This window comes from Lepus europaeus, chromosome 3 (assembly GCF_033115175.1).
Source record: "Lepus europaeus isolate LE1 chromosome 3, mLepTim1.pri, whole genome shotgun sequence".
NCBI lineage: Eukaryota > Metazoa > Chordata > Mammalia > Lagomorpha > Leporidae > Lepus > Lepus europaeus.
This window is the reverse complement of record NC_084829.1, coordinates 86,662,015-86,675,431: the sequence shown is the minus strand read 5'-3', so window position 1 is coordinate 86,675,431 and position 13,417 is coordinate 86,662,015. Positions and strand designations below refer to the sequence as shown.

Here is a 13,417-nt window from a genome sequence, read left to right as displayed (position 1 = left end):
TGTTCGCAAGGGTGAGGATATAGATGTGTTCCTAACCCCACACCTCCACACTCAAGTACCAGAAACAACTTCTAAGAGTGTTTAAGTCCTTATAAGACTGTTATTTCTGTCCTTCAGTTACATTATGAGTTAAGGTATGATATATCCTGAGTTGTCTTTGTGGCTTGAAAACATTGGAACTGTGTGACCTTTATGCCTAACTTATTAGGAAAATACCTATTATGAAGGTACATTGTACAAGTGTTTATAGTAATTCGAAATGTAGATTGTGAGAACAGAATTATTTGTTTGCCATTATACTATGTACGTGGTACATGTGTTTATAGGATATGGAGAAATCTGTGTAGTAAGCAGAGTTTATGAAAGTGTGCCACATTTTATGGATCCCAGAATGAGAAATAGAGGCTAAACATTTTCACTACTAATGGTACTTAAGTGACTGATAACCTATTGGATGGATTCTTAAAATTTGAAGTTGATATGTACATTTGAGTTTATAACGGTGAGCTTACATGTGACTTGGCTTTTCTCCCCTAAGGCTCTGTCCTACCTAGGAATAATATTGCTGATTATGCACTCAGTGCAGCCACTACAGCTATGAATGCCCAGAGGCTCTTAAGAGCTACCAAACTGAACAAACCCATTCTCCTGGAAGGCTCACCTGGTGTTGGGAAGACGAGTTTGGTGGGAGCATTAGCAAAGGCTTCAGGAAATACTCTGGTTCGAATCAACTTATCAGAGCAGACGGTAAGCTTAATCATGTTGTAGTGGATAGGGATAGGGATAGATGTTAATTGTCTGTATCTGTTTCTAGTTTTTCTAATCAGACACGGCTATTTATTATTAGTACCTCAAACATTTCATGTGATAAAGACTTCAGGTATATGATTTTCCAAACTAATTGTGCTCTGGATTCATCAGTAGCTGACACATGGAGCAGTATTCTCTCTCAGGTGATTTATTATAATCCTCTTTTCAGAGAGAATTACCCACTTTTTAATTTATTGTAATATAACTCTGCTTAGGTTTTTTGCTTCTTGAAAAAGCATACTAGAAATAAAGTGACTTTTAAACAATCTTGAAAATACAGGGCAGAGGTGACAAATTAAATGCACTTTTTTAGTGAGGTCTGGGAATAAGGCCTAGGCATTGTTATTAGTGGTTTTTTTTGTTTTGTTTTGTTTTTCCTTTTTTTTTAAGCTCACCAATTAATTTCCAGCATCCAAGATTGAGAACTATTAATCTAGAGCGCCAACTCAGATCGATTGATACTTGGAGCATTGCAATGAGAAGGTGCTTCAGGCACATTTGGGCTCCAGGAAGAGGGCAGGGATTGCTTAGGTGTATCTTGGGGATAAGGAGAATAATACATGAAGCCCAAGTGTTTATCATTTCAGCTTTAGGGTCTGGGGTCCTAGTTACTTTTCTGTTTTTAGTAATGTTGGCTTTTCTCCATTTCTTCCCTCTCTAAAAGGACATCACAGACCTGTTTGGAGCAGATCTCCCTGTTGAAGGTGGCAAGGGAGGAGAGTTTGCCTGGCGTGATGGCCCCCTGTTGGCAGCTCTGAAGGCAGGCCACTGGGTTGTGTTGGATGAGGTGAGGGCCTGTCTAGCATGTCCAGGATGGGGTCCTACAAGTGAGGGGCAGTTCTGCTTCTTCCAGGTCTCAGTGAATGATTGTGATGATGGCTAGTAAAGAAAGGCACAGTCCCTCATGAATGGAATTCCTGTGGCTTCTTCTGAGAATAAGAGAAGCCCCTCTATGTATAACTTACAAACTCTCCCATGTTTAAAAGAGAAAACCTGTTCTTTGACTGGTTTATTCTTCAATCTCTGGCAAGCCTGCTGTGTTTGTATTTTTTTCAGAGGTGCTTTCCAGTAGCATCAACCAGTCATTCTTAGTACCCCAGAGAGACTGGGGAAAGACATACAAAATCACATCCAAAACTGATGAGAAAATCATTAGTGCTTTCAGTGTGTATTAATCAGAGAAGAAATTACCATGAGGCATGGTAAATACTGAATGTCTGTAGCAGCTTGAGAATAAAAACAGGTCAGTTTGGGATGTGCATTGTTAATTCAGAAAAAAGCTGGAAGGATTTGTGGAGCTGAAATGATTAGAGTAATGGAATCTTTATAGATGAAACAGACTCAGGCACAGCAGGTTCCCTACATCTGGTCCCCTCTGGATCTGAGCATCAGAGAGCTGTAGCATTATTTGCTGAACTGCCTCCTGCTGTTCTTGGGCAGCTGTTAAGGAAAGGGGGTTTTTCTCTCCAGAGTTTTTGAAACACGATGCCTCATAGCATACTTAGGCAGGCAAAAGGAGAGCCTAATTTTAATACTGAAAGCTACTGCTCATTCTCCTATTTAGTGGAAATGCATTCAGGGCCCACAAGACAGTCCTGATTTGGAAATGAACTTTTTTTTTTACGATTGATTTTTTTAATTTATTTGAAAGGTAAAGTTTTATATATATATATAGAGAGAGAGACAGACAGACAGACAGACAGACAAAGAGGTCTTCCATCCACCGGTTCACTTTTCAAATGGCCACAATGGCTATTGCTGGGCCAGGCCGAAACCAGGAGCCAGGAGCTTCTCCCATGTCTCCCATGTGGGTATGGGGCCTTTTTCTGTTGCTGTCCCAACGCACATTAGCAGGAAGCTGGATCCGAAGTGGAGGAGCTAAGACTTGAACCACCACGTGCCTGTATGGGATGCTGGTGTTGCATCTTAATCTGCTACACCACAATGTCGGCCCCTGGTCCTCCTCCTCTTTTTTTTTTTTTTTTAAAGATTGGTACCAGACCAAGATGCCCACTCTCACCATTGCTATTCAGTATAGTCCTGGAAGTTTTAGCCAGAGCTATTACGCAAGAAAAAGAAATCAAAGGGCTATAGATTGGGAAGGAGAAAGTCAAATGATCCTTACTTGCAGAATACATGATTTTATATATATGTGGGATTCAAAAGACTCCAACAAGAGACTGTTGGGACTCATAAAAGGGCTTGGTAAAGTAGCAGGATGTAAAATATAAATCAAAATCAATACACAAAATTTAACAGCCTTTATATTCACCGAAAATAACAAGGCTGAGATTGAGCTTCTAAGATCAATCACATTCACAATAGCTACCAAAAAAAAAAAAAAAAATCAAATACCTTGGAATAAATTTAACAAAGAATGTCAGATATCTCTATGATGAGAATTACAAAACATTAAAGAAATAGAAGAAGATACAAAAAAAAAAAATGGGAAAAATCTTTTGTTCATGCATTGGAGGAATCAATATAAAGAAACTCCATTCTTCCGAAAGCAGTTTACAGATTCAATGTGATGCCAATCAAAATATCAAAGACATTCTTCTCAGATACAGAAGAAATGGTACTGAAATTCATATGGAAACACAAGAAACCTTGAATAGCTAAAGCAGTCTTATACAACAAGAAGCAAGCTCTAGGCATCACAAAACAAGATTTCAAAACATACTACAAGGCAGTTATAAACAAAACAGCCTGGGATGGACCAACGGAACAGAATAGAAATGCCAATCCAAGCATCTACAACCAACTTATATTTGACCAGGGAGCTAAAACCAATCCCTGGAGCAAGGACAGTCTCTTCAACAAATGCTGCTGGGAAAACTGGATTTCCACATGCGGAAGTATGAAGCAAGACCCCTACCTTACACCTTACACAAAAATCCACTCAAAATGTATTAAAGACATGAATCTATGACTTGATACCATCAAATTATTAGAGAACATTGTGAAAATCCTGCAAGACATTGGCACAGGAAAAGAGTTCTTGGAAAAGACCCCAGAGGCACAGGCGGTCAAAGCCAAAATTAATAAATGATATTACATCAAATTGCGAAGTTTCTGTACTACAAAAGAAACATTCAGGAAAGTGAAGAGGCAACTATCAGAATGGAAGAAATTATTTGCAAATTATGCAACTGATAAAGGATTAATAAACAACATACAAAGAGATAAAAAAAACTCCACAAAACAAAACAACCCAGTTAAGAGAAGTGCAAAGGAGTTAAACAGACATTTTTCAAAAGGAAATCCAAATGGCCAACAGACACATTCAGGATCACTAACTATCAGGGAAATGCAAATCAAAACCACAATGAGGTTTCTTTTCACTCCAGTTAGAATGGCTTTCATACAGCAATCACCAAACACCAAATGTTGGTGAGGATGTGGGGGAAGAAGTATCCTAATGCACTGTTGGTGGGGATGTAAAAGCTACTATGGAAGACAATATGGAGATACCTCAAAAATCTGAATATAGACCTGCCATATGACCCAGCCCTCCCACTCCTGGAAATGTACCCAAGGGAAATGAAATCAGTAAATAAAAGAGTTATCTGCTCTCCCATGTTTATTGAATTCACAATAGGTAAGACATGGAATCAACCTAAATGCCCATCTAGCAAAGACTGGATAAAGAAATTATGGGATGTGTACACTATGGATGTGTACAACCAAATGGATGAATCTGGAAAACATCATACTTACTGAAATAAACCAGTCCCAAAAGGAGAAATACCACATGTTCTCCCTGATCTGCGAGAATTAACAGTGTGCCTAAAACGGAATCTGTAGAAGTGAACTTGACACTTAGAAAAGGGATGACTTGAGCTGCCGTTGTGTTGACTGTCGAACATTTTGTTTTTTCATTTTTTTCTTCATTTGTTGAACTCTTTACTTAACATAGAGTTAATCATTTGTGTATAAAGTCAATTGAGGATGGACCTCAGTAAAAATTAAGAGTGGGAATAAGGGAGGAGGAAGTTTGTAACTGTAAGGCTGTATAGTTTTGCATACATTCCTATGGACTTACTTCTAAGGGTACAATTTAAAAACTTGTCATGGACCCCAAATCCCATTAAGCTGGGTGGTAAAAATGCCATCGTAAGTGTTGAAGTGATCATATTAAATGATAAAGTGAACATATAGATAGGATTAAGTGTTAGTGATCATATAAGTAGGATCAAGTCTGGTAATAATAATAGATAGAATTAAAAAGCAGAGAATGTTCCAACACAGCAGACTCATAGAATGACAATCACTTTAACACTCTGACCTCAGAATCAGCCCTTAAGGCTTCCTAATCTGGCTAAAAGGCCCATGAATACATTTCAGGCATGGAAAGCCAAGACACTATGGCAAAAACTGTTCTACGTGAAGGATCTCTGTGAGTGAGACCCCAGTGGAAAGAAGTGGCCATCAAAGAAGGATGTACCTTTTTCTAAAGGGAGGAGAAAACTTTTACTTTGCTTATGGCCTTCTCAAAATACTGATGGAGTTTGTGGATTCCATAGCCTAGGCAGGTCATGTCAAGAGTCTCGGGAGGTCACTGATGTCATAAATAAGAGTGTTAATTGTTAAATTAAAAATAGGAATCACTGTGCACTAACTCCCCATGCAGGACCTCTGTCCTAAATGAGTTGTATTATGAGTTAACTATAAAACTAGTTCTCTTAGATTTTTTGTGTGCATGTTTGTGTAAATTGTTGAAATCTTTACTTAGTGTAGAGTTGATCTTCTGTGTACAAAGTTAATTGAAAATGAATCTTAATGGAGAATGGGACTGGAAAGGGGAGAGGGAGGTGGAGGGGGTGTGGGAGTGTGAGAGGGAGGGCGGGTATAGTGGGAAGAATAATTATATTTCTAAAGTTGTATATATGAAATTTCTAATCCTTAAAAAATTAATTTTAAAAGAAAAAAAGAAAGAAAATTAAAAATTAATGTAAAAGGCATAGTTAGAGAGACATAGAGATCTTCCATCTACTTGTTCACCTCCCAAATGCCCACAGTGACTTGGGCTGGGCCAGGTGGAAACCTGAATCCTGGAGCTTCTGGTTTTCCATGTCGGTGGCAGGGACCCAGAGACTTCTGCTGTCTTCCACTGCTTTCTCAGGTGATTAGCAGGGAGCTGGATTAGAAGTAGGACCACTGGGACTGGAACCGTTGCTTATATGGGATGCCGGCACTGCAGGTGGCGGCCTAACCACAGCACAGGCCCCAGAACTCAACTTTTTAAGAACAGCTTTCTGTTGGGGAATACATAGAAGAATTTGTTCACCACACTGTTTATATAAATATTACAGCTGAAATTTATTGATTCACATTTTTTCCCCCATTACCTAAACGCCATACATGCTTCCCATTCCTGAGTTCTGAACTGAACTCTTTTCTGGTATAAGAACCTCTTATAATTGTTCTTGTTTACAGAACTATTGGTGAAAGTTTCATGATGTTGAAACCCATTTGGAGATTTCATTCAGTATTTGAGCTGGGAAAGTATGTAAAGAACCATCAAACATTATCTATTCCCTGCAATTAGTGTTAAGTCTCTAAAAACTTAGTGTGAAAAAGAAATATCTGTGTACTGGAAAGTCTGTAAGTTACTTATTTCAGCTTTGGCCATTAGAGGTATACAAATAGATACAATTTAACTTTAGAGAACACTTTATAAAATTCATTCTGAATGTTCACTTTACTTAAAAATTATTGATATATGTTTGTATATAATGCATCCAGAATCTTTTTACTGTATATATGAATTAATGAATAAGAGAATATAAGTTAACCCCAACTCTCAGATGGAGAAAAAGAGGGTTGCTAATATTGAACTTTTTCCTTAAGATAAACACTAGGTGATGTAGCTAGATATTATACCTTGTTGTTTTATTATAGTTGTATAAAATATATAATAAAACATATGTTTACCTTTCCCCCAAAATAGCTTAACCTGGCATCTCAGTCTGTATTAGAAGGACTCAATGCTTGTTTTGACCATCGAGGAGAAATCTACATACCTGAATTGGGGATGACATTTCAAGTACAGCATGAAAAGACAAAGATTTTTGGGTGTCAAAATCCATTTAGACAAGGAGGTGGGAGGAAGGGCTTGCCCAGGTCTTTCCTTAACAGATTTACTCAGGTAAGACTCACTGTTGCCATAGAAACAAATGTAGAATGGCAGGGGGTGATGAGATAGCTGTCATGTATTAGGGCGCTCACTGTGACGATGAGAGAGGACCAGTTTAATGGTCTTCTTTTCCTGTCTTTATATGATGAATATTAACGTGACTGATTTCTGTTAATCACTTCTCTTTTGGCTTGAACCACTTGTCCTACTCCCTGAGGGATTTTTCTTGTTATTAGTTGGAAGAAAGTAAGGTCACCATACTCTTTAGGATTCTGTTGCTGCTCTCAGCAATGAAGTGGTTGACCTTTTCTAGTCCATATGATCTGCGAAAACAGTTAATGAAATTTCATAATGAAATTCATACATTTTAATTTAAAATGTGAGAAGGAAAAGAGCAAGCTAATATGGATAAAACTTCAGTATTCCCTGCCAATCATTATTTGATATCTTTTTTTCTTATGCTTTAATATTTATTGTTAAGGGATGTTTGTATATTTATGTGCTTAACTTTATTTATTTTTTAAAGATTGATTTATTTATTTGAAAGTCAGAATTAGAGAGGCAGAGAGAGAGAGAGAGAGGTCTTCCATCCACTGGTTCACTCCCTAATTGGCTGCAGTGGCCAGAGCTGCGTCAAATCAGAAGCCAGAAGCCAGGAGCTTCCTCCGGTCTCCAACGCCAGTGCAGGGGCCCAAGGACTTGGGCTATCTTCCACTGCTTTCCCAGGCCATAGCAGAGAGCTGGGTCAGAAGTGGGGCAGCGGGTCTCGAACCGGCACCCATATGGGATGCCAGCACTGCAGGCAGCAGCTTAACCTGCTATGCCACAGTGTCAGTCTTGCGCTTACTTGATTTAACAGCTTTTTTAAGTGCTTGGGTGATCTGGAGGCTTGGAAATACCTCTAGATATTTTAGATATTTGTTTGCCTTAATGTACCTCTCCCTTGCTGATTAAAAAAAAATTTTTTTATTATTTATTTTGGGAAGTCAGGGAGAGAGAGAGAGAGAAATGCCATCCTATGGCTCATTGCTCAAATGGCCATAACTGCCTGGGCTGGGCCAGGCCAAAGCCAGTAGCTTCATGTGGGTCTCTCCACATGGGTGCTGGGGTCCAAGGACTTGGGCCACCTGCTGCTTTCTCAGGTGCATTAGCAGAGATGGATCAAAGTGGAGCAGCCAGGGCTCGAACTTGTACACATATGGGATGCTTGCATCCCAGGCTGTGGCTTAACCTGTTATGCCACAATACCAGCCCTGGCTGGGTATCTTTTAGGAACGTTTTATGGGGCCAGTGCTATGATGCAATAGGTTACTTCTCCGCCTGTGGCGCTGGCATCCCATATGGGTACAGTTTCTAGTCCTGGCTGCTCCTCTTCCAGTCCAGCTCTGTGTTGTGACTTGGGAAAGCAGTAGGAGATGGCTCAAGTGTTTGGGCCGCTGCACCCGCACATGAGACCAGGAAGAAACACCTGGCTTCTGGTGCCAGACCAGTGCAGTTCCAGCCATTGCGGCCAAATGGGGAGTGAACCAATGGAAAGAAGACCTTTCTCTCTGTCTCTCCCTCTCACTGTCTGTAACTTTACCTCTCAAATAAATAAGTCTTAAAAAAAAAAGAGAGAATGTTTTATTACGAACATTTTCAAACATACTGAAAAGTTGAATGAATTTTTCAGTTTTAATACTTACAGATCTACCATTCAGAGTCTTGAAGCCATTATTTTTTACACCTAGGAAATTTTTGGAAAATAAAGTAAAAAAGGCCGGCGCCGTGGCTCAACAGGCTAATCCTCCACCTTGCGGCGCTGGTACACTGGGTTCTAGTCCCGGTTGGGGCGCCGGATTCTATCCCGGTTGCCCCTCTTCCAGGCTGGCTCTCTGCTATGGCCCGGGAGTGCAGTGGAGGATGGCCCAAGTGCTTGGGCCCTGCACCGCATGGGAGACCAGGAGAAGCACCTGGCTCCTGGCTTCGGGTCAGCACAATGCGCAGGCCGCAGCGGCCATTGGAGGGTGAACCAACGGCAAAAAGGAAGACCTCTCTCTCTCTCTCACTATCCACTCTGCCTGTCAAAAAATAAATAAATAAATAAAATTTTAAAAAAAGAAAAAGAAAGTAAAAAAGATAAATTGCATGTGTCTTTCTCTTTTTTTAATTTCACTAGAGTAGAGCTTAAACGAAGGCCTCTATTTTATATTTCAAAGGTTTTATGATTCTTTATCCTAAGAATACAATAAAAGAAATTTCTGTAATTCAAAATAGCATTTATTGCTTGAGCATAATTACTTGTTAAAGTTTTCAGGTAACAAGATATGGAAGTCATTTCTAGTGTGTTGTAAGGAGAAATGATCACATTTCTCCATGTTTTTTAATTTTAAAGGTTTTTGTGGATCCGCTTACAGTAATTGACATGGAGTTCATTGCCAGTACTTTGTTTCCAGCCATTGACAAAAATATTGTTAAGAAAATGGTTGCTTTCAATAACCAAGTAAGTACCTACTTGCTTTGATTTTTCTTTATTTTCCTATCTATATTTTACCCAATATTTTCTCAGCATGGTGCTGTACCAAATTAATAATTAACTAAAATTTCTATGAATCTCTCACGGAAGGAAGCTACTCATTTGAGGGGCACAGTAATTCATTTCTGTGTTACAAATACCATTATCAATGCTTACAGAGTGTTCCTGGCATTTGGAAATCTCATTTGGGGGAAAGTCTTGAATGAAGCCTGTTGATTTCTGACTCGGATTATATACCCACTTGTAGAACACTGGTAGCATTTATTGCAGTATCTGGCAGCAGGATATGTTTCCCAACAAAGATATTTTCTGTCTAGATTTGTTACCGGAGAAATTGCAGGGTTCTTGTCTTCGCACAAGAAAGAATTCAGGCGTGAGACAGAGAGTAGTGGGAGGTAAAATAGCAAGGTTTATTAGGGAAGGGACATCCATAAGGCGGATGGGCACCTCTCCAGACAGAGCCTGAGAGACTGGGGCAGGGGGAAGGAGCGAGGTTACATGTTGAGTGGAGAGATTACACCTGACCAGGCCAGGGGGTCGGCTCAGCAAAGATGCAGAGAGCTGAGAGTGCAGTCCAGTTGAGGCTGGGGGTTTTTAAGGAGATGGGTCTGGCTTCCCCACCTGTGCTCCTCTTGGAACAAAGGGCTTTTTGGATGTAAATAGAAAAACTTCTCTTGAAGGTCTGAAACAAAGGACTTTATGGATGCAAATGTTATCAGACAGGAGGAAGGGAGCAGGGTGTTTGAGATGCAGATACTAGGCTGCACCTGGGAGATTGTGGAAGATTGTCAGGCAGAAGGGGGCAGGGCAGGATGCCAGGGCCAGGCTGCCCCTGAAACATTATCGGGATGACTTTGAGATGCAGATGCATATGCTGGACATAGATGTCTTCTCTTTAGGCCTGTTACACACACATAAGCTCATAAATGACTTCCTACCTAACAGATTGATCATGAAGTGACTGTTGAGAAGAAATGGGGCCAAAAAGGAGGACCCTGGGAATTCAACCTCAGGGACCTTTTCCGCTGGTGTCAGTTGATGCTGGTTGACCAGTCCCCTGGGTGTTATGACCCTGGCCAGCATGTGGTTTTGGTTTATGGTGAAAGAATGAGAACCCGAGAAGACAAAGAAAAGGTGGGTTTCTCTCTTGCTGTTTGTATTTCTTTGTGGACTAGTTCTGAGAGGCCTGCACTCTTGGGATGGTGGGGCAACAGTGTTCTTTGACTAGAAGCACTGGAGACAAGTTTCGGTGAACATGTACGTTTACTAACAACCAAGCACACCTTTAACGGGCAGGCAGAGGGGGTTAGCTAGTTCAGGGCAACACTAATTCTACAGGATAAAGCCGACATTGACATAGTTATGCTTCTCCAATCAGCTTGAATGTTGCATAGCCTATGTAGCCTTCCAGGTGATCCTTATGGATCTGGGCCACACCTGGGATCTGTTTACCTGATTGGCAATTACAAGGCCCTTCAACAGGAAGAGGGGGTGGGGGAAATAAGCCTGGAGCTCCTGCCACCTGCCAGCAGTCAGGTCATAGGGTCCTTCCTGGGAGGCATGGTGTGCCATGCCCTCTTAACCTCCTGCATGGGCTAGGCAGGCAGTCTCCTAGCCAGGCACAGGATCATCCACATTTCTTTCCATATGAAATTTGATTTCGTCCTAAGGAAGAGAATGTATATACTCATGCTAATTACACCAAGGTTTGTGAAGCTGCTTGTGATTTAGAATTTAAGGGAATGGGCTAAGCATTCTCCTCTCTGGGGTCTCACAGTATAGATGTAGTATGCTTTGGCCTAGTAATAAAGAACTGTGTCTTCATTATCTTGCCAAGCACAGAGGTGTGAAGACAAGATACACAGTAGCTTCTTTACCCTCTTTTTAGTTCATATCTTGAAAGATGTAAGCACAGTCCTTTTTTGTCTGTAGATGTGCTGTTGTTTTCATCTTATTTTAAAATATCTTGTGTCCTCACTGGAGTGTCACAATAGTTTTGGATTATGTGACTGTTCTTTTCTTGAACTCAAATTTATGCCCATTGCAAAGAATTTAATGAATATAGCCCTTCCTTTTTATAATATCTAAAAAGGCATAGGAAATTGTGGTTTTTGTTCTCAAGTCACTATGTTTGTTTTTTCAAAGTATTCCTTTTGAAAGGTTTGTATAAGAATTTGGTGGTGTTGGGCCCATGTTGTGGCGCAGCAGGTTGAGTAGCTGATTGAGCCTCTTTTGCTCTCCTTTCCACCAACTCTGCTAATGTGGCATGTGAGGAGTGAATCAACAGCTGGAAAGCATGTGTGTGTGTGTGCGCGCGCGCCTATCTCTCTAGATCCGCCTTTCAAGTTAATACATCTAACAAAAAAGAATATGAATTTGTGGAGTGATTTTTGTCTTTAATGGTATCATTTTCCTTTAGGTCATTGCTGTATTCAAGGATGTCTTTGGTTTAAATTCCAGCCCATATCTGGGGACCAGGCTGTTTCGTATCACTCCTTATGCTGTTCAGGTGAGGAAACTAGGATAATCGTCTACTTACTGATAATTTTCTGTTGATTCTTCTGGCTCCCACTCTCAGGCATTTTTGTAAATTCTCACTGGTTTGTCTTTTCAGCTGGGCTACTCAGTTCTTTCTCGGGGCAGCTATGTTCCTCACCCATCCCGCCGACCCCTGTCACTCCTACATCAGTCATTCCAGTCACTGGAGTCGATCATGAAGTGTGTACAGATGAGCTGGATGGTCATTCTTGTGGGGCCAGCCTCTGTGGGCAAGACCAGTCTTGTCCAGCTTCTTGCACACCTTACTGGTCACCCATTAAAGATCATGGCTATGAACAGCGCAGTGGATACCACCGAGCTTCTGGGTGGATTTGAACAGGTAATGGTTTGGCTTCACATTTTCAGGCAAAACAATAAACCCTGTAGTTGATTGAGGGTCTTCCTTGTTATCCTGACTCCGGCCAGTGGCTAAGTATATATACTCTGCAAATTGCAGGTTGATCTTAGACGACCTTGGAAGCAGCTGCTAGAGAAGGTAGAGGACACAGTAAGGGCACTGTTAAGGGACAGCCTTCTCATCAGTGCTGATGATGCTGAAGTCGTGCTCCGAGCCTGGAGTCACTTCCTTCTGACATACAAGCCTAAATGTCTTGGAGAAGGTGGCAAAGGCGTCACGATGGAGACTGTCAGTAAACTGGAAGCAGTGTTACTGCTCATGCAGCGACTCAACAATAAAATCAACTCTTATTCCAAGGCAGGTATGTATGTTTGAACTGTGCATCAGATACTTAGATTGTGCATATTGTACATTTGCAGGTAACGTGTTTGTAAATGCCATGCATTTGCTTTACACTAATTTAATTATTAACAATCAAAACTTGGGAAATAATTGGCATTGAAAGTAAAATGAGGTGCCGGCTCCAGGGTGCAGTGGGTTAATCTCCCAGCCAGCATCCCATATGGGCACTGGTTCTAGTCCAGGCTGCCCTTCTTCTGGTCCAGCTCTCTGCCATGGCCTGGGAAAGCAGTCCATGATGGCCCAAATGGTTGGGCCCCTGCATCTGTGTGGGAGACCGGGGAGAGGCACCTGGCTCCTGGCTTTGGATCTGAGCAGATCCATCCGTTGTGGCCATTTGGGGAGTGAACCTGCGGAGGGAAGACCTTTCTGTGTCTCCCTCTCACTGCCTAACTCTACCTTTCAAGTTAAAAACAAAACAAAACAGAACCTTAAAAAAAAAAAAGTAAAATGAAGCTAGGATAGAGTATTCAGAATTGATGTAAAGCAAGAAAGAGATTGGTTACTAATCTTTATGATTCATTTTGCATGTCTCCTGGTCTCTGTCTGTAACTGTCTATAACTCTGCCTCTCAAAATAAATGGATAAATCTTAAGAAAGAAAAGAAAAAGAAGTGGAGCAGCTGGGACACGAACAGGTGCCCATATGGAATGCCAGT

The 13,417-nt window shown here is 40.9% G+C and overlaps 1 protein-coding gene across 1 annotated transcript in view; it reads left to right on the top strand.

The window, feature by feature from the left end:
- Positions 1–13,417, top strand: part of MDN1 (midasin AAA ATPase 1) — a 177,356-nt gene that overhangs the window by 89,309 nt on the left and 74,630 nt on the right. The window contains exons 36-43 of the mRNA XM_062186507.1: positions 539–747; positions 1,475–1,597; positions 6,764–6,961; positions 9,324–9,431; positions 10,410–10,598; positions 11,884–11,973; positions 12,079–12,342; positions 12,460–12,721. Coding sequence (XP_062042491.1) covers positions 539–747; positions 1,475–1,597; positions 6,764–6,961; positions 9,324–9,431; positions 10,410–10,598; positions 11,884–11,973; positions 12,079–12,342; positions 12,460–12,721 — 1,443 coding nt within the window. The remainder of the gene's footprint in view (positions 1–538; positions 748–1,474; positions 1,598–6,763; positions 6,962–9,323; positions 9,432–10,409; positions 10,599–11,883; positions 11,974–12,078; positions 12,343–12,459; positions 12,722–13,417) is intronic.